Raw genomic sequence first — 19,558 nt, forward strand, 5'->3', positions numbered from 1 at the left:
AGGATGCACAGAGCTAGGCCAGGGAAATGTTGCTTGTTAACTATGTGCATGTGCTACTTTGATTGAAATATTTTTAAGAGAAAATGGTAGGAAGTGAAAAGCTTTTGATTTCTAGTTTCTTATTAGTGGTTAAGAAGATGAGCTTCACAATATGACAGAACAGGGTTTGAATTCTGACTCAGCCCCTTCCTAGCTGAGTGAACCTCACTTAACCTCTCTGAGCCTCAGTTCCCTCATATGTAAAATGAGGATGATGGTAACACCATCTCAGAATGGTTCTGAGTTTTGAAGAGTTAATGCATGTTGAATTTTCAACATAGTAAGAGCTTAATAACTGTTAGATATTATTTTGTTATGATTAATCTTCCACTGCCCAGTCCTGAAAGCCCAGTGCCTCGCCCGCTCTTCTAGTCCCTGTAGAAGAGGACATCCTCCCCGGCACAGGAACTCAGCACGTCCCCCGTAGCAACTCACTCTGCGACTCAACGTGGTTTATTTTCTCCATTGCCTTTTACATAATCCCATTTCCATTTTATTTCACTGCAATATCTTTCTGTAGGACAAAGAAAGAAAAGGGGGAAAGAGTGCTGAGTGTCAGGAAACTGACTGAGCCCGGTCCCCCGGGCTCCCTATTTGACGAGCAGTTCCTGAGGAGGACCCCACATCTGCACATGAAGTCCCAGGACTGCCCCCCTCAGCCTGCCCCTACCCCTCCCGACAATGCTCAACATTTAGGGCGTGTGACCCACAAGTATCGGATGTGACTCACTCAGACACGAGCCATACATGTACACAGGCTTTATTCATACCTAGTTCCCTTTTGGCAAGAATTTTCATGGAGTTAAAACATTTCAGCAGAATCAGATTTGAACATTTCAAAGTCATAGAATTAATTTTATTCACCTTTAATTAAATCACTAATGTACTGACTCTGCTGAATGCCACCTAAGGACGTCAGTTTTCCAAAAGTCAGCCCCACTGGCCTCCTGATTTGTGTATTTTCTAGTCATCAAAGATATCACAGTGGCCACTTTTGGCCCTCGGGCCCCATTTGGGACACTGAGCATCAGGGCCACCCAGACAGCATCCCTGCTGTGCTGCCTGCTGCCAACTCCTTCATTGTAGGCACAGCCAGTCCTCCAAAAAAGTGTCCCTAGGGCCATCTCTGCAGATGGAGTTGGTCAGATGGTGTGATTTCAGGGTCACTGGCAGGTGCCCTCCTGATACCTGACCTTACTTGTATTATTGATACTCCCTCTGAATCCCCGTAGTCCCACTCCACCTCATCCCCATGGCATCTTCACATTCTGGGTCATAAACATGGATATTGGTGTGCTTGCCTTAAATCTCCCAACCAGACTGAGCTTCTTAAAAGCTAGAGCCCTGACTTCTACTTGGCAGCACTGTTGCCCTGCACCTACCCAAGCACGGTGCTTTGCACCTAATCAAGTGGACATGTATTGAATCTATATTTTGTGCATTATTGACTAAAGTTTTGATTTCTGTTCACATGCAGCTCCCTCTAGGAGAGGCAGCACTTTAAGACGCTGTGAGTCATTTTCTCCAAAGTACAAATGAGAAATCTGAAAGCAGGTTTACATTCATGACAAAGAGGAAAGAACAGGGCCCTGGGTTCCGGGGGGTGGGGCAGGGAATGACACAGAGAGGGTGAAGGGTATAGTTGGGGCCTTTGCTCCCTGTGCCTGTCCCACGGTCCTGGCTAGGGCCCGGCCTGCCTTTGTTCTCTTTTTTTTTCTGCTCTTCTTCTCCCATAAATACCCACTGGCACAGAGCCACTGCTAGCCTATAGAGATCCTTTGTGTAAATTAGAAAAAGGCATCCCTTCTGGGCAGATGCAGTCTTGCAGGTGCAGGGCTTGGCAAGCAGATGGTGCCTTTGGGAAAATTAGAGAAAAGAACCCCTTCCTCTGGGCGCTGTCCCTGCCACGGCACATGGCTTGACAAGCAGGCCATGGGGCTATTTCAGCTCCCGCGTGCCCCTCAGCTCGATGCAGTGCAAAACCACACAGTGGAGGGGAAGGCCCTCACCACCAGCAGCACAGTTGGCCTGCTGCCCTCCTAGTGCCCAGCAGCCTGTTCTCTAGGGCTCCTACACACCTGTACCATCCTGTCCTGTGCTGCATCCCGGCAGAGTCCTGTCTGATGGTTGATGTGCTGACTTCCGATAAACTAGTTCTCAGAGAAAGAGAGGTAAATAAAATGTACTAGGCACACACGAGGTGTAAGGGGACCACCCTAAGGATCTTCCCACATGCTATCTTAGTAAATCCTCATAGCAACCCTTCAAGGTAGGTGAATCCCTATTTTACAGATGAGGAAATTGGTCCCAACCTGACTGCTCTTTGACCCCGAGCCTCATATTTCACTTCTCTGAGCCTCTGGTTCTCTCTCCGTCTCCAGGGCCTGCTGCTGCTCTATGGGGCCTACCTGGCTGGCCTGACTGACCACGTCAGCTCTCCTCCTGTGAATCAGTCTTTAACCATCATGGTTGGGGTCAACCTCGTGGTGCTGGCTGCTGGGCTGCTTTTTGTGGTCACCAGATACTTGCACTCCTGGCCCAACCTGGTCTTTGGACTCACATCTGGGGGTATCTTTGTTTGCACGACCACAATCAACTGCTTCATCTTCATTCCCCAGGTATGTTCAAGGGGGAGTTTGGAGGACCAGTCCTCCCCACCATGGCAGAGACTTGGCTGGAATGATAAATTGTTCACGTCGTTTCCTGCTGAGACTTTTGGGCGCCGCTGATTGGCGAGTCGGAGGGAAGGTGCGGTTCCCATCGGGCTGATCCCCTCTGTTCTTCCCTTCTCGATGTCCTGAAGGAGTAACTCTGCTCCCTGTCAGCAAGGAGGGCAGGTCAGAGCCACGGAGCAGTGTCCCCACTTCCGCCCTGGCGGCTTCTCACAGAAACTGCTTTCCCACCCACCTTCCAGTCCACTTCACACATCCTCAGCCCCCCTTCACCCTGAAAATGTCATTTCTTTTCCTAGCCTGGGAGTGAGGAATCTTTCCTTCTTTCCTGTTTGCGGCTGCATGTTCACAGAGGAAAACGCGTTTTGGACCTTTATGCAATTTAACATGCTTTTTTTCCTTTTTATTAGAGAAAAATGTAGAACATTCCTTTTCTTTTCATAATAAGGAAAAATAAAAACTAAATTAAAATGTGTTTCTTATTATGAGGATTAAGGAAAAAGCAAGTGGGAGGAAGACAGAAGGAAAAATTTCCAGACAGCCAAGAGAAAGAAAGGGAGTCAGAAGAAAAGGTGAAGGAATCCACTGGCTCTGAAAAGAAAGTGAGGTTAAATTATTCACGTATGCCCCAGGTACCACTGAACCACACACATTCAAGTCAGTGAACTTGCATTAGGCACTTTTCCTAGGTTCCTGCTAGCTCTTTTTTTCTTCCCCCATGAGGCCTCCCGTCATCCCACGACTCCCTCAAGACCGCGTCCCAACTCCCACTGCATCTTCCAGTTGGCTGAGAATGACTTCTCCATGAGGGAGCTAACCCGTAATTAAAGTTCTGGCTGATGGAGGGGGACAGTGTGTTTATAAAAGGGAAGAGTGCACTTTGGGGCACAACAGTGTGATGCAGGCATAGGCCCTTTACTCTTCTTCCCTTTCATACATTTTCATCAAAATACTCAAGAGAATGAACAAATATGAAAAAAGCTGTAGCAGCAGCTCTAAAACTCAAGGATGGATATTGCCTCTGTGTCAAAAATGAGAGAACTTTTTGTTGAATCTTAGTATTATCAGAACTGGACTGAAGGAAGCCAGTGAGAGCTGAGTCTTACTTGTCTGGGATGTAGCCGGAAAGGGCTATGAAAAGTCAGGGCTGTTCCTCCCCCTGGGAGGTAGGGAAAAGAGAGTGGAGAAGAGACTTTTGGGAAGCCCACCCTTTAGGCCCTGGGGTCAACATTATTGATTGGTAACCCATCCCCCCATTGCCAAACCCTTTCTTCCTTGTTCACCTCCACTATGTAGGCTGAAAGAGCTAAACACTTGCTTTGCCAGGGGTGACAACTTTGAACACTAAAGGTTTCCTGAGAGGCTTCTGAGAAAGCTTTTTGCTTTCCTAAAAAAGCTACAGGTGTGGTTGGCATCATCTCTTCTACCTTCTACTTACCCTGAATGTTTGTGATACCTGGGGCTATGGCAATTATCTTGTGGTGATGAGGGAAAAGCCAAGAAAATGTATTTACTACAGTAGGAAACTATAGCTCTTCCCATGTAAGACTATACATTCAGAGGGAAAGGACCTAAGAAGAGATTCTGTAGTTCACAAGAAGAGGACCACAAATTTCTGATTTAGAGAAGCTGTCTTCCTCTGAAGTAAAATAGAAGATTTTTTTAACTGAAGCATAGTCAGTTACAATGTGTCAATTTCTGGTGTACAGCATAATGTCCCAGTCATGCATATGTATACATATATTCGTTTTCATATTCTTTTTTATTAAAGGTTATTACAAGATACTGAATGTAGTTCCTTGTGCTATACAGTAGAAGTTTGTTCTTTTATCTTTTTTATATATAGTGGTTAACCTTTGCAAGTCTCAAATTCCCAAATGTATCCCTTCCCACTCCCTTTCCCCCAGTAATCAAAAAATTATTTACTATGTCTGTTTTGTAGATGAGTTCATTAGTGTCCTCTTTTTTCTTTTCTTTTCATTTTTTTTTTTTTAGATTCTACATATGAGTGATATCATATGGTATTTTTCTTTCTCTTTCTGGCTTACTTCACTTAGAATGACGATCGCCAGGTCCATCCATGTTGCTGCAAATGCCCTTATTTTATTCTTTTTTATTGCTGAGTAGTATTCCATTGTATAAATATACCATATCTTCTTTATCCAGTCATCAGTTAATGGACATTTAGGTTGTTTCCATGTCTTGGCTAGTGTATATAGTGTGGTTACGAATATTGGGGTGCATGTATCTTTTTGAATTAAGAGTTCCCTCAGGAATGGGATTGCTGGATCATATAGTAAGTCTATTTTTAGTTTTTTGAGGAATCTCCATACTAATTTCCACAATGGCTGCACCAAACTACGTTCTCACCAACAGTGTAGTAGGGTTTTCCTTTTCTCCACACCTTCTCCAGCGTTTATTGTTTGTGGACTTTCGAATGATGGCCATTCTGCCTGGTGTGAGGTGATACCTCATTGTAGTTTTTATTTGCATTTCTCTGATAATTAATGATATTGAGCATTTTTTCATGTGCCTATTGGCCATTTGTATGTCTTCACTGGAGAATTGCTTTTTTAGATCTTCTGCCCATTTTTGGATTGGGTTGTTTGTTTTTTTCTTATTAAGTTGTATGAGCTGTTTATATATTCTGGAAATTAAACCTTTGTCAGTCACATCACTTACAAATATTTTCTGTCATTCCATAGGTTGTCATTTTGTTTTGCTTATGGTTTCCTTTGCTGTGCAAAACCTTGTAAGTTTAATAGGTCCCATTTGTTAATGTTTGCTTTTGTTTCTATTGCCTGGGTAGACTGCTAAGATTTATGTCAGAGAATGTTTTGCCTATGTTTTCTTCTAGGAGGTTTATTGTGTCTTGTCTTATATTTAAGTCTTTAAGCCATTTTGAGTTTATTTTGTGTATGGTATGAGGGAGTGTTCTAACTTCATTTTCCTAACACTACTTTCCTAACACTACTTTCCTAACACTACTTGCTGAAAAGACTGTCTTTTTTCCATTGTATAAGTCTTTCCTCCTTTGTTGAAGATTAATTGACCGTAGGTCTGTGGATTTATTTCTGGGCTCTCTGTTCTGTTCCATTGATCCGTATGTCTGTTTTTTATGCCAGTACCATACTGTTTTCATTACTGTAGCTCTGTAGTATTGTCTGAAGTCTGGGATGGTTATTCCTCCAGCTTCGTTCTTTTTCCTCAGTATTGCTTTGGCAATTCTGGGTCTTCTGTGACTCCATTTAAATTTTAGGATTATTTGTTCTAATTCTGTGAAAAATGTCCTGGGTAATTTGATAGGGATTGCATTAAATCTGTAGATTGCCATGAGCAGTATGACCATTTTTACAATATTGATTCTTCCAATCCAAGAGCATGGGATATCATTCCATTTCTTAAAGTCATCTTTAATTTCCTTAATCAGTGTTTTATAGTTCTCGACATATAAGTCTTTCACCTCCTTGGTCAAATTTATTCCTAAGTATCTTATTGTTTTGGATGTGATTTTAAATGGGATTGTTTCTTTACTTTCTTTTCCTTTTCTTTTCCTGCTATTTTGTTGTTAGTGTAAAGAAATGTAACTGATTTCTGTATATTAATCTTGTATCCTGCTGCCTTGCTGAATTCTTTTATCAGCTCTAGTAGTTTTTGTGTGGAGCTTTTAGGGTTTTCTATATAAAATATCATGTCATCCACATATAGTGACAATTTTACCTCTTCTCTTCCAGTCTGGATCCCTTTTATTTTAGAATAAGTTTTCACAAGATACCTTTTTAGTCTTGTCAATAAGATTCAAAGGATACTGCCTCTCTTCAACTAAAGCAAACCATCATGAAAAGGACATAATCTTAAATCATGAAATATTGAATAAGAATGAAAAATATTATGTTAACTTTAAAATCCCAGCAGAAGCAATGAATAGGCAATTGGACATGGCAAAATACTGAATTAGTGGATTAATCTAAGGAAACAGAAAACAAGGAAACAAATAAAAAATGAAAGACTAAGTAAGAAATATGGAGAACAGATCTAGGGATACAATTTAGAGCTAGTAGGAGTCTCTGAAAGAAGACAAGATAATTTGGGGCAGAATTAATCACCAAGGATCTATTAGAAGAAAGCCTTTCTGATCTAAAACAAGACCTCCATCTGAAAATGGAGTGAATTAGTAAACTTGCATGATGCAGGCCTACTTGGGTCTCTTCTCTCCACACTGGCCTCTGTCCCTCTTGCATCCTAAGCCTCAGATTTCCACTCTTCTCGGTGTTTAAATCCTCAGCCCCTAGGACAGAAGTGACATCTAGGTACACTCCCATTTATACACAGACATAAAAATGCAGGATGAAGTTCAGCCTGGAATCTGACTTCCAGGTTTGAACTAAACAACAAGCACTTGGTTTGTTGAAGTGGAGTGGAAATGGAATTAAATGGGGGAGGGTACAGGAACTGGGCAGAGGGACAGAGTTGGCCTTTCTCTTTCCTTCTCTCTGCCTCAGCCCTCCTGTCTGTCTTGAGTGTACTTTCTCATATTCTGTCTTTCCTATTTCCTCTCTCATGCTTTTCCTCCTCTTGAACTGACCATGATCTGAAACTAAAAAATATATTTTATAGGCTATTGTATTTTAGGTTTAGGAGCTAAATCTTCTTCAAAGTATTAAAGTAACAGGTTTGTTGGGGTTTGTGTGCCCCTGAATTGATTTTCTCCTCTGGCTGGGTGGCCTTTGGTTAAAGAAGGATGCTCCTGGTGAGACCTGAGACTGGGTATTCCTAGGACAGTGGAATGGCTGAGCATATTTGGAAAAGTGTGTGAGGAGAGCCACATGGGGAGGGAAAGGGACAGGAAGGTGGGCTTCCTTCTTGCTACTGAGCCTTCAGACTGGACTCTAATGGGAGAAATTTATGAAAACAAAGGCACAGATACCTCAAGGGTAGCCAGGCAGTGCTAGAAAGCTGGGTGAATTGGATGACGTTACTGAAAAAGCAAGCAGACCAAGTAGCATTCTCAGAGGCCCTCAGGAAATGCCTAAGTGTTTATGCCAAACACTGAGGTCATCACCAGCAATGAGCCAGCCCCTGCTTTTGTGGCTTGAATGTGACTTATCCTCCCACACACTCTCCTCCTCTGCCTCCGCCTTTGGGAGGCAGGTGGGGTCCTGAAGTCAGACATTATTTTCTCATCTAAACCCACCAAGTGTTAATCTACTCCTCTGTGAAGGTGCTTGTGACTTTCTGCTCTTCCTTATAGTTCTCTGTAAATGTCACAGCAACCCTACTAGACAAATGAGCTTTTTTTTTAAAGCCCCAAAGGCAGTCTTAATTTTTTTAAATAGAAGTATTGGGGATTGAACCCAGGACCTCATGCATGCTAAGCACACACTCTACCACTGAGCTATATCCACCCTCTGACACCAGATGAGCTTTCTAGTATATGTGCTGCTGAAGTGAGCACCCCCAGATGAACTTTTTAAAGAAAAGTTTCCTTCATTTGTATACCTGTCCATCCATTTACTAACTGCTGGGAACATGCAGTTAAACACACAGCCCCATTCTCAGTCTACTTGGGAGCGGATGTGAAAGGATTTATAATACATATTATAAAGTGTTTGAGGAAGTCATGTCACGCTATGCTGAGGAAGGGGTGTCCCAGCCTGTGTGGGGACTCAGTGACACAGTCTCAGAAAATGGGGTGTTTGGGCCCATCTTGAAGTAGGAATAAGAGCTCACTGAGCAGACTAGGGGGGAGCAGTGGGTGGCATTTCAGACGAGGGATCTCCCTGACCAGAGGCAGAGAGGTATGAGAGAGAAGAGGAGGTGTTTGGAACACCAGGAGTCTATGCTCTTCTCAAAGCACAAATCAAAACAAGGGGAGTAGCAGGAGGTGAGAGAGGTACGGGGTGGGGGTGAACTTCTGAAGGCCCAGGTGCATCCTGCTCTGGAGCTGAGGCTTAGTCCCACTGTGCTGGTTTCCTAGTGCTGCTGTAACAAACTACCACGTGTTGAGTGCCTTAAACTGATACAGATTTAATAGCTTAAGTTCTGGAGCTCAGAAATCTAACGTGGGCCTTGTTTGGCTGAAATCAAGGTGTTAGTAGGTCTGCGTTCCTGCTGGAGCCTTGTGGGTAGAATCTGTTTCCCTACCCTTCCTAGTGTCCACCTGCCACCTGCGTTCTTTGACTCGCAGGTCCTCCCTCCCTCTTCAGAGCCAACAGCGCAGCATCTTGTAATCTCTCTTTCTATTGTCACATCTCTCCCGCCTCCCTCTTATAAGGACTCTTGTGATTGATTACATTGGGCCCACCTGGATGATCTGGAACAATCTCCCCATCTCAAAATTTTAAACTCAGTAACATTTGCAAAATCCCTTTTGCAAATGGTAACATATTCACAAAGTTACAGGGATCAGGAGGGAAACATCTTTTAGGGGCCATTCTCTGCCTCCCGCACCCACATAGCCCAGATGCTGAGAAAGTAAGACTATGCTGGTCCTTCTGAAGAAAGGGCGTTGAAGAGGTCCTGAAATTGTTCGCTAAGGGTGATTTATAGCCATATTCTAGAAATCCTAAAGAGTCAAGTACAAGACCAGGACCAGGACCTTCACAAGGGAATTAAGGGGGAGGGGTTGAAGGGCAGGGGGCTTTATTTGAGGGGCACCCTGGCTCCATGCAGCCAGCTTCGGGTGAGACAGACCAAAAGCCTTGGAAGTGCACTTGCACCAGTGTTGAGCAGTCCCTCCAGCAGCCCTGCAGGGAGGGCTTGGACTCAGGGTGCTGTGGGGAGAGAAGGGAAGGGCTGTGCTGCTAAGGGGCCCTGAGGGGGAGCAGAGCTACGGCAGCACTGCTAGGGGCCATGCTAGGAGAGCAACTCTGGGGGCTGCTCCATCCACCCACCCCTGCCCCTGCAGAGTGACCCTGTGGTCCTGCGCTCCAACAACTCCTGAGGAGGACAGTGAGATGATGGCACCCTAGGGAGGGGCCTTCAAGAAGGGCATCCGAGAAGGGCGGTTCCTGGCCTGACCCAGCGCAGGTTACCCTGACTCCGGTACCGTGGACTCATGCTGAGTCAACCACAGACCCAAGAGGACTTGAGCAGGATGTGGCATTGAAATTGATGGTGGGATTTATAATCCTATCTGGGATTTACCAAATTTGGGTTGCATTCCATAGTCAGAGCTTAGTAAGTATTTGACAAGCGAGCTAAGACATCCCAGGATCCCTTGAGACTCCCCACAGACACCTTAGCAGCATTTCTAGAGCTAAGGGGCCAGAGTGCCCAGTGTCCATCACTAGGGCTCTTAATTATGGGAATCCCTAAGGAGAAAAAGAGACACCTCAAGCCCTTTCGGTTCACCTGGCATTTGTGTCACTGGCATTTGCTAGGAAGAGACAGTGTCCCAGAGGCTCAGGTGCGTGCCCTTGTTTGTGAATGCTCCCTGTTCAGTCCCGTCCCTGGTATCCATAGACTGTTTCTCAAAACCAGTTTCCCCTGAAAAACGTTCCCTAGGCCCCTCCCCATTGACAGTCTCTGTGTTTGCCGGCTTTGCTGAGGGTGGGCTGTGCGGCGCGGTGCGCGGACTACAGCGGAGGCCCTGCTCTGACTGGGGTCTTCCTCCTTCTGAGTCTCTGCTCGTTTGTCAGGGAAGAAGACGGTCAGGTCGCCGACCTATCGTCCTATCGTCTTTTCTTGATTTTTATTGACATTTGTGGTTTTCTTTTTGTCTGAGCCTTGACTATTGATTTGGGTTAGAAGTCCTCCAGCGAGGAGCTGGGTTTTCAATAGCAGTAAGCATACCATTACTCAACAAGTGAGAATAATTAAGAACAGCTGCACACAACAAAAACCAGCTTCATTTGAAACATACAGTGTTCAGATTGCTTAACCCCGGTATTGCTCCTAAACTCTGGCTTGAGAATGTGGCCCTCGAAGTGCACCTCAACTCTGCTTTTCTTTGGCCAGTCGGGCAGTGGGTAGGTAGATGGGTCAAGCTGAGATTTTTCTACGTCATCAACCTGACATCTTCCTTTGGCACTTTTTAAATAATTCAATTTTAACATTCTCTAAACCTTCTGTCATTGCTGTCTGTGAACCATCCAGAGTAAAGTAGATTTTAAGGGGAGAATAGTTTGTGCCTGTGTGTATCTGTGACACTGTCATTCCTTGGTGTTTTGGGGAAAGGGAGAGAATGTGTTTCTGGGTGTGTAATTAAATAAATAACATGTGTTCTTTTATCTAACAGCTGAAGCAATGGAAGGCATTTGAAGAGGAAAACCAAACAATCAGACGCATGGCCAAGTATTTCAGCACTCCCAGCAAAAGCTTGCATAGCCAGTATGGTGAGGAACAAAATTGCCATGTTAGAGGAGAGAAAAATTCCATGGAGAGACTCCTCACAGAAGTAAGCTAGACCCTGCCTGGTGGGTTCTCTGTAAAGAACTCCAGCCACACTTTGGTGGGCCCCAGATGTCTCATCGCTAACATTCTTTCTCCGCCCATTTCCCCACTTCCTAGCCATTCCTGTTTCCCTTAGCAGCAAGCAGAGCCTCAGTGCTCCCCCAATGCCCTTCCCACTGCTGACCCTCACCCACTTCATGCATTCATGGGACAGATGTCTGCCAGGCATTGTGCTAAGTGCTGATGAACAAAACAGATATTGTCCTCACCTTCATGGAGCTCACAGTGTAGCGGAGGAAATAGAAATTGATCAAGTAAACATATAAATGGTGATGTTATGAAGGGAAAAATCAGAGTGGCAAAAAAGAGTAATGGGGAACCTAATTCAGAGTGGTCAGAGAAGACTCCCTGAACTGAGAACTAAAGGTTAACTATAAATTAACTAGGGAAAGAGTGCAGGGAAAAGCATTCCAAGTGAGGGGAGCAGCATTGCAAAAGCCCTGAGTAGTGGACGCTAGCTTCCGCTGTATGATATATTCTTTCTTTACATACTTTCTAAGATCTTACAGGACCCCTTACTGTCTTTTCTGTGTTCTAACTAGAAATCTCAACCATCCTACCAACCTAGAAAATCAAGAAGTGTCTAAAGATAGGGAGGAGGGCTGAAAAGAGCCTCTGAATCTCATAGTCTCACCAAAGGGGGGCCTAGCAGCCCCCAGTTCTTTCTTCTGTTCTGGAGCCAGAATTGGCACCTGTCCCAGAACTAGGCAGACTGGTGTGGGCTTGAAGAAAGCACAGGGGAAGGCTTGAGGCTGCACTACCTCAGAGGAGGCACAGAGCCCAGAGGAATTAGTCAGTTTCTTCACAATAACAAAATTATATTCCTTTTATTTACTAATTTTTGGGGGGTCAAGAACATACCTGAGTGGGCACTATTTGGGAAACTATGCTTTTTTGTATTTGATTGACACCTGGCAAGCAGCAGTCCCTGTGTGAGAGGGTGGTGTGATGGGGACCTAAGAAACACCACCAGTGAAGGGGTTCAGCAGCCCAGGCACCCGCTGTCTGTGCGCCTCAGCCTCACACCCCGTCCCCTCGGTCTGGGCCTTCTTCATCCATTAGATTAATACTTCTCCACTTCTTTACTGTTTATGAAGCATCTAGGACCATTTCAAAGCCAGATTTCTTCCCACCTGGCAAAGGAGTAGTGCTGCCTTTGATAGTCTGTGAAGTCTTCAAAGAAGCATTCTTTTTTAGCTAAACAGAAGGCCAGAAACTTGGCGAGAACACCCAGGATGGTGTTCATTCACAACCCGCTGGTGTTGGAACAGCCAAGTGGCCTGACTCTTTAGCCTTATAGTAATTTGTGACGTGCTTTTTGTACTTCTGCCATGCTACCCTGTTTCCCACGCAGTGACTGAATCTGCTCTATCCAGAAAGATGCCTTGAGTCTGCAGGGGAAGGGCCCTAACAGGGAGCAGATGCATACTCAGTAAAGTACTGACCTCATGCCCCCGACACCCTATACCTGGAACATCTTTCCCAGAACAAGCCTGAGAGCCAGCAGCCCATCCCAGGACCCTGTGGCAGGTCAAGAGAGGTCCCAGCTTCAGCACCGCCAGTGGATAAAGTATCTCCCCTGACTCCACATGTGCACAAACCCTGAGTCCAACATCTCAGCTGCTCTTCTGTCCTCCACAGCCCCTCTGCCACCCTGGTGTCCTCCTCTACTTTCCCATGATCTGGGCAGTCCATCCTATTCTCGCCTCCCTTGCCTTAAGGCAGGGGTCCCCGGAGGCCTTATGGGGCAGCATCGGTCCCTGACTTCCCAGGCTGTTCGGAGGCCAGCAGCTAGAACCTTCCCAGAGCTTGAAGAACCTCCCTTCGACACTCTGCAGCAGAGGAAGCTCACCTATTACTTTGAAACATAGAAACAAGAGATTATGTTTTCTCCCCGTGGCCTGCACCTTATGAAACATGCCTGTGGATGCTTTGCTTCCCTGGATGTGCCCAGAATAATCGTTAAAAAGCTCATTTAAATGCAGCCGCCACGTTTGGTCAGATTTGGGGCTCAGGATGGCAGTGCCTCACACACCGTGCCTCTGATTAGTACACAGCCACGGTGCAAACAGAGCCCCACTTTCTTTTCTCGAAGAAGGGAGATTTACTGATGAGGCTGATGTTCCTAAAACTGTCACCAGCCTGGTGTGCGGGGAGAAGAATATTCTTCCCAACTCAGTGTTTCTACAGTTTTCCTACACTCAAAGGAACTTGTGGACACAGCACAAAAAGGCAGCACTCAGGGTTCAGTTGCCAGGGTAGCTGTCATCAGCTGATGGCTTCACTAGAAGGAAGAGGGCTGGGGGTCCCTCCAGTGCAGCCAGCACAGCCAGTCCTGTGAGATCCTCAGAGAGATACCTGGTACCACTCAGATATGAAAAGCCTGAGCGAATGTCTCCGTTACTCATCCCCTCTGCTCCTCGCGAGCCCTTGAGTCACTGCACTTCCCCAGCAACGCCCAGCCCTTGCTGCCCTGTGGCTGAGAAGGGAGAATGCGGGCAGATGCTCAGCTGCAGGTCCCTTCCGCTTATTCACCAGTTACTCACTGGTCTGGGACTCCTTCCTGAGGATAAAAGAAGCAGACTAAACCAGGTTGAACTGGGAGTACCAATAATCAGAAAAATCACCTTCCTGCTTAGAAACACGGAGCAGTAGAGCTGCCTTGGCGTTGCTGCCAGAAGACTATTACGGGGCTCGTTTACTTACTTTACTGCTCCCTCGAAGGGTCACTTCTGGGGAACTTGTCCGTATCTACCTGAGAAGAAACTGCAGGTTCAGTCCACAGGCAACTTGTGTCAGGTATCCTAAAGAGGGGAAACATCCTTTTATTCTAGGGTATAAAAAATGGATGTCCAGATGCTCATCCTCAGCTTCTAAAGAGGATGGCAACAAAGAGACAGCATTTTGGTATTGAGACAAGCACTTCCTGGAACATGGCGCTTGTGTAATTATCTCCTCCAAACCCTCGACCTCATGTCATCTGACCCAAGACCATCAGTTCCCCATGAGGATTTCTTTGCTGCTCCGTTACCTTTGAATATCCATAATTTCAGAAGATGGACACAAGGCCTGAGCTAGACAATCACTACTGTACCACCAGAGGATTCTCAGGGCACACCCACTGCCGCTAACTGTTCCTCCTACTTCATGTCCCAAGGTCTCAGAGTTAGAACAGGCACATCTCCGTAGCTGTCGCCTGCCAGCATCCCAGGCACAGCTTATTTGTCAACTAACAGCCATGCAGCAGGTAGGCAGCTCCTGGCAGAATTGCCCCAGCCTCATTTATCTTCTGGGCTCCCTTCTAGTTCTATTGAATCAAGTTATCAGGGACCTACTCCCGGTAATCCTATTTTTTTAAGCTTCTCCAATAATTTTGATGCAGTTTCTTCTTTGGGAGATATTGACAGCTGATAGTGCCACATGATAGCTTCGGCCTCCCACACCCAGGTTCCAGCCAGAAGAGGTGAAAACACCAGCCTGAGATTCTCATTGGCTCCTGGCTCCAATCTTGTCACTTTGACCCAGGAATCTCCATCCTTCTCCCTGTTCTTCCCATTTTCTAGGCTGTCTAGCAAGAGGCAAAATTCTTGTTTTCCCATTCATTCATCTCCTTATGCCTCAAGGTCATCTGTATTTTGCAAAAGTGTGATATCCCCAGAGTTGGGCCATCCCAAACATTATTCAGACTGTGTCCTGCAGAGTGACCTGACCCCCTCAGTTCTGAAGAAAGTTGAGAGGGCGCTGCAGCAGCCAGCAGGCAGCTCGACTTAGACTGTGCCCCATCCTCCCTTCTCACAGACAGTGCCACAGCCTGGGGACAATGCGGGGATTAAGATCGCACAACAACAGTAAATCAAGGTTAACCTTTATTGAGCACCATAGTCCATTGTCATGCTAATCACTTTATGTGCATCAACTCATCTCACTCATGGGGGTCCCTCCTCAGAGCCTGAGATCACCAGCTAATATGCAGAGAAGCTGAGATTTAAATCAAGGTCCTCCGATGCCACGCTTTCTCCACCTTGGGACATAGTGTGAAAACCCTCGGCAGCATCTTTTGTTGATGATTTTGCTTTTGTTTCACAGAAAAATGCTGTGATTGAAAGCCTGCAGGAACAAGTAAACAACGCCAAAGAGAAGCTGATGAGGCTGATGTCAGCTGAGTGCGCCTATGACCCTCCAGAGGGGGCTGTCCCGGCTGCCTCTTCCCACAGCACAGATGTCCTGGCCGCAGCCTCTGCCCATAGCCTGGCAGCTCAAGGGCCTTCCGAATGCCTCTCTGAATCTCAGAACGATACCAGCGCAGCCACCCGGGACTCCCAGAGTGTCTCAGGGCCTATCTCCAGTGTACAGAACCTCAAGGGGCCTGGGAAGGATGCCAGCCCCTCCTCAGGGCAGAAAGAGAAAATTTCTGACTTGAAAGACTTTTCTGGTCATTTCAATTTGGGCTGCAACCAGAAGCTGTGGGCTGAGCAAAGTCAGAGTGCAGAAAGGAGAGACCAGATCCCCGTGGCCCTCCACCAGAGCCTCATACCAAGTGGAGAAGGCTCTGTTCCCCAGAGGCAGGGGCAGCTGGGGAACTCAGAGGAGCCCCAAGAGCGACGGTCAAGGGTCAATGCAGTGATCAGGGAGAAGCTTCAGGAAGTACTTCAAGATCTGGGCCTGGGCCCTGAGGCTGCCCTTGGCCCTCCTCTGTCCTGTCCAGGGCAGCCATGGAAGAGCAGCGCTGCCCACAGCCCCCAGAAGACGCCCCTCTCCGAGGAGCTGGGCTTCAGCCCCCACCTGGTGAGGAGAAGGAGGGCAGCACCGCGGGCTCGTTCGCACTTTCCAGGCTCTGTACCCTCGTATGGGGGGCATCGGGTAAATAAAACTGTTTCTGGGGCGCACCGTGGGCTCAACGTGCAGGACAGGGACAGCCCCTGCCTGGACCCCCAAACTGCTGATTCCAGGGTACCAAGACCCTCTTCCGGGAAGCCTTTACTACTCCCAGATCCTCAAGGCAAGTCAGGCTCCCTGGAGGGCAGCAAACAACAGACAGAGCCCCAGGTAGCCCAAGGGAGCCGTGCAACCTTTCCTTACCGGCCTTCTGGTTCTGGCCGGGCACTCTGTCCTACTGCTCCCAACCTGTCCAGAGCCCCGGCAGACCTGCCTGAGCAGCGGCAGCTGCAGTCCCCGGGGTCCCCAGGCTGCCCCTCCCTGTCTTCTCCATGCAGCTACCTTGACACAGAATCCAGCAGCTCAGATGAGCTCTTCTGCCGCTGCCACCGGCCCTACTGTGAAATCTGCTTCCAGAGCTCCTCTGATTCCAGTGGCAGCGACTCCTCAGACACCGACCCTGAGCCTGCAGTGGGGGTGGCTTCCTGGGAAAAGCTGTGGGCCCGCTCGAAGCCTATCGTGAACTTCAAAGATGACTTGAAACCCACACTGGTGTGAACAGCAGAGCAAGTCTGGATGTAGAGGTTTGTCCAGGACAAGCTGTACCATGGCCTATAAAGGGAAGGCCAGTTCTGGCCTTCGGGGACTAGACCAGTGCCATGCGTTTGACCAGCCCTCCCCATGTCTCAGCTGTGCTCGCCTGAGCAGCGTGTTACCTTGAGCACTTCTTGATCTATAAAAAGAGGGGTATTGCCTGTCTTGTTACTACCTCACAGCATTCCCATAAAAAACTCCAGTTGAGTGCCCATAAAAGATACCCTTTGGATAAAAGGTGCTAAATGAGCCCAGGGGGACTTCTGTCCTGAGGAGCTGTGATCTACAAAAGTTTTCATATATACCAGATGGATGGCTGGGTAGACAGACAGATGGAGAAACGGAAGGAAAACTGCAGAACCAGAGCTGTGGACTGTGTTGGTTGCGTCCACCTGGCTTTTTGGTGGCAGACCTGCTAGGAAGATAAGTCTCCTCCGTCCTTAGGTGTCCCACTCTTGGTTAGGGGTGGTTTTATTTCTGTTCAAGTTGGTGAACAGCACCACCCCCAGGTTCCAGCTTCTGGCCAGACTCAGCTCAGAGCCACCTCTCCACCTCTGTTTGGTGTTCATGTCTTTACACCATTATGGTGCCTCACCATTGTCCCTGAGGCAGTCAGGTGTCCACTGGGCCACAGGCTGCCCAGATCTCTCTCCGGGACTCGGATGGCACCTGAGCCCCACCCCTTGGACTCTGCTAGTGGTGTGGTTTTGCAGTAGGGGACGCACACACTGGCAATCTCTGTTGAGGTAGGTGAAGCCCTGTTAGTCGAGGGGTGCTTTGAGTGCCCTTGGGACCACGTGACCACCGATGGCTACACAAACCTGGAAATAGAAAGTAGGGAAACAGAAAGGAAGAAATGGGGGAGAAGGTAGGAAAGAAAACAGCTTTTGAACGTTTACCTCGAGTCTGGCACGGTACTTGGAAATACCAAAAATCAGCAGTTCCTTACAATAACCCCTTGAAGTGGACACTCGCGTTCCCATTTTTACAGATACGAGTATGAGGCTTTTCAAGACCTGAGGTGGCTTCCCCAACATCACACCGCTGGAGAGTGGCCCCAGGGGGGCTTGCCCCACAGCTCGTGGACTCCACGTGGGTCAACTTCCCTGGGGCGCATCTCTTCATTGTTCTGAGGGTGGCAGGCCAGACCAGAAAGCCAGGGTAGTGTGGGAAGCTGCCCTGTGGTCACCGTGCAGGCCAGGAGAACAAAACGGGGCTCCTCATCTCAGGAGGCAGCCCCTGCTGCCCCATGGCCTCAGGGGCCCGCCGGACCCCTGACGGGAGCCGGTGAATCAGTGAAAGCTAAGTGCCAGGGTCTCCTTTGCTGCCAGAGCCACAGGGAAGACACAGCTGGGGCCACTGCACTTGTTGCTGAGGTGTTGTTGTTTACAGGCTGTTCCCTGCCCCAACGTGGGTGTGCATCTGCGTGTGCACATGTTTGTGTGCACGAGTTTGGGCCTCCTTAGATATGTCTGGAAGGGGGCATTTGGCTCTAAACGTCTCACAGAAGATGTGTCATGGACTCCCGGTGGCTGCTGGCACCTTATGAATCTCCAGACACCAGACCGGGAGGCCCTCCTGGTAACACAGCTTCTTCTGTTGTCGACTTTTAAACACAAATATCATAATTTATTCTGTGTGTGGGTTTGGAGTTTCTGCTTGTGCTGTTTGTATGCTATCCAAATGATACCTTAATAAAAGAAATGGCTCCCAAGGCAAAGTCTCTTCAGAAACTGTAGTTTCGGGGCATAGAGAAGACTGAGCCACCCAAAGGAGTGGAGACACGGCGGCCATTAGAGTTGCTGCTTGCTGACCCTTCTACCAAACTGCCATTCATGACAGATTCTTCTGTGGTCTCCCTGTGCAGCCTCCTATCCCAGAAACACCTGCCCCAGCGGGCAGAGGAAACTCTGGAGACCCTCGACTCTTCCTCCACCCTGGAGGTCCTGTGGTTGGGCTTCACCACCTCCTTTCCTCCGAGTATGTCACCACAAGCAGCCTACTGTTCATCAGCGTGAAATATGCAGCCTCTAAACCTGGCAGTCCTTGTAGCCTCTCACTCTCTCTGTTCCTATAGCCTCAGGTCCCGTATCCCAGCCCTTCCACATCTCCAGCCCTCTTCTATCTAGAATTTCTAGATAAAGTTTCTTTTCCCTCTTTGTGCACCTTGTGAATTACTCATCCTCCAAGGCTCAGGGAAAGCGTGCATTCTCTTTCAGCCCTTTCTGAACATCCTCCAAACAAAATTGACATCCCCTAGTTAAATAAAGAAAGATGTTTGGGGGGTCCACGTTTCAAACTTAGTTGTATAGAGGCGTCTGTGTCCATTTGACTTTGTAACCCTTGCTAGACTTGGTTGCAAAAATAGGTCTATCCTGCCTTTTCCTTATTTATCATTTGGTTTGAAAACTATGTGCCAAACACCACAACTGCCTACCCTAAAATACTATCTCCAGCTCTACTGTTTACTCTGCGCTATCTCCACGCCTACTCCTCACAAGCTCTTTCCCTAGATCTTTTACCCAGGGCCACCTGATCCAGCGAAGAAATTCTCGAAGGGGTGAGAGTGCCATGACTTCTGGCCTGCTCTTACTTGTTATGCAAGGAAACCCTGGAGAAGTAAACATTGCCTCTGCTGCCGCCGTCCGGGCTATGCCTGTCTTAAGGTCTGGCGTGGAGCCTGGCCTGCTTCTTACCCATCTATGTGTTGTTGCTCTGCTGACTGAAATCTTGGATTGGATATGTACATCCTGATCCCAAAATCTGCCCCTCTCCCCTAGCCTGAGTCAAACTCTCTTTCCTTAAAGGGTCAACTTGGCCTCCCCAGAGCTTGTAGAGGAGAAAAGAGCATCAGATGTGGGAGGCATGTTTTTAACAAACCATATCACTTCTAAATGATAAAGAGAAAAGTCAATGCAAGTTGC

General features: G+C 47.4%; 1 protein-coding gene across 1 annotated transcript in view; it reads left to right on the plus strand.

Annotated features, from left to right (window-relative positions):
- GPR156 (G protein-coupled receptor 156) overlaps nucleotides 1-18,348 on the plus strand; it is a 102,438-nt gene extending 84,090 nt beyond the window's left edge. The window contains exons 8-10 of the mRNA XM_006210336.4: nucleotides 2,421-2,657; nucleotides 10,951-11,109; nucleotides 15,252-18,348. Of these exons, the coding sequence (XP_006210398.1) occupies nucleotides 2,421-2,657; nucleotides 10,951-11,109; nucleotides 15,252-16,598 (1,743 nt within the window). The 3' untranslated portion in view covers nucleotides 16,599-18,348. The remainder of the gene's footprint in view (nucleotides 1-2,420; nucleotides 2,658-10,950; nucleotides 11,110-15,251) is intronic.
- The last annotated feature ends 1,210 nt before the right edge of the window (nucleotides 18,349-19,558 follow it).

Source organism: Vicugna pacos, chromosome 1 (genome assembly GCF_048564905.1).
Source record: "Vicugna pacos chromosome 1, VicPac4, whole genome shotgun sequence".
NCBI lineage: Eukaryota > Metazoa > Chordata > Mammalia > Artiodactyla > Camelidae > Vicugna > Vicugna pacos.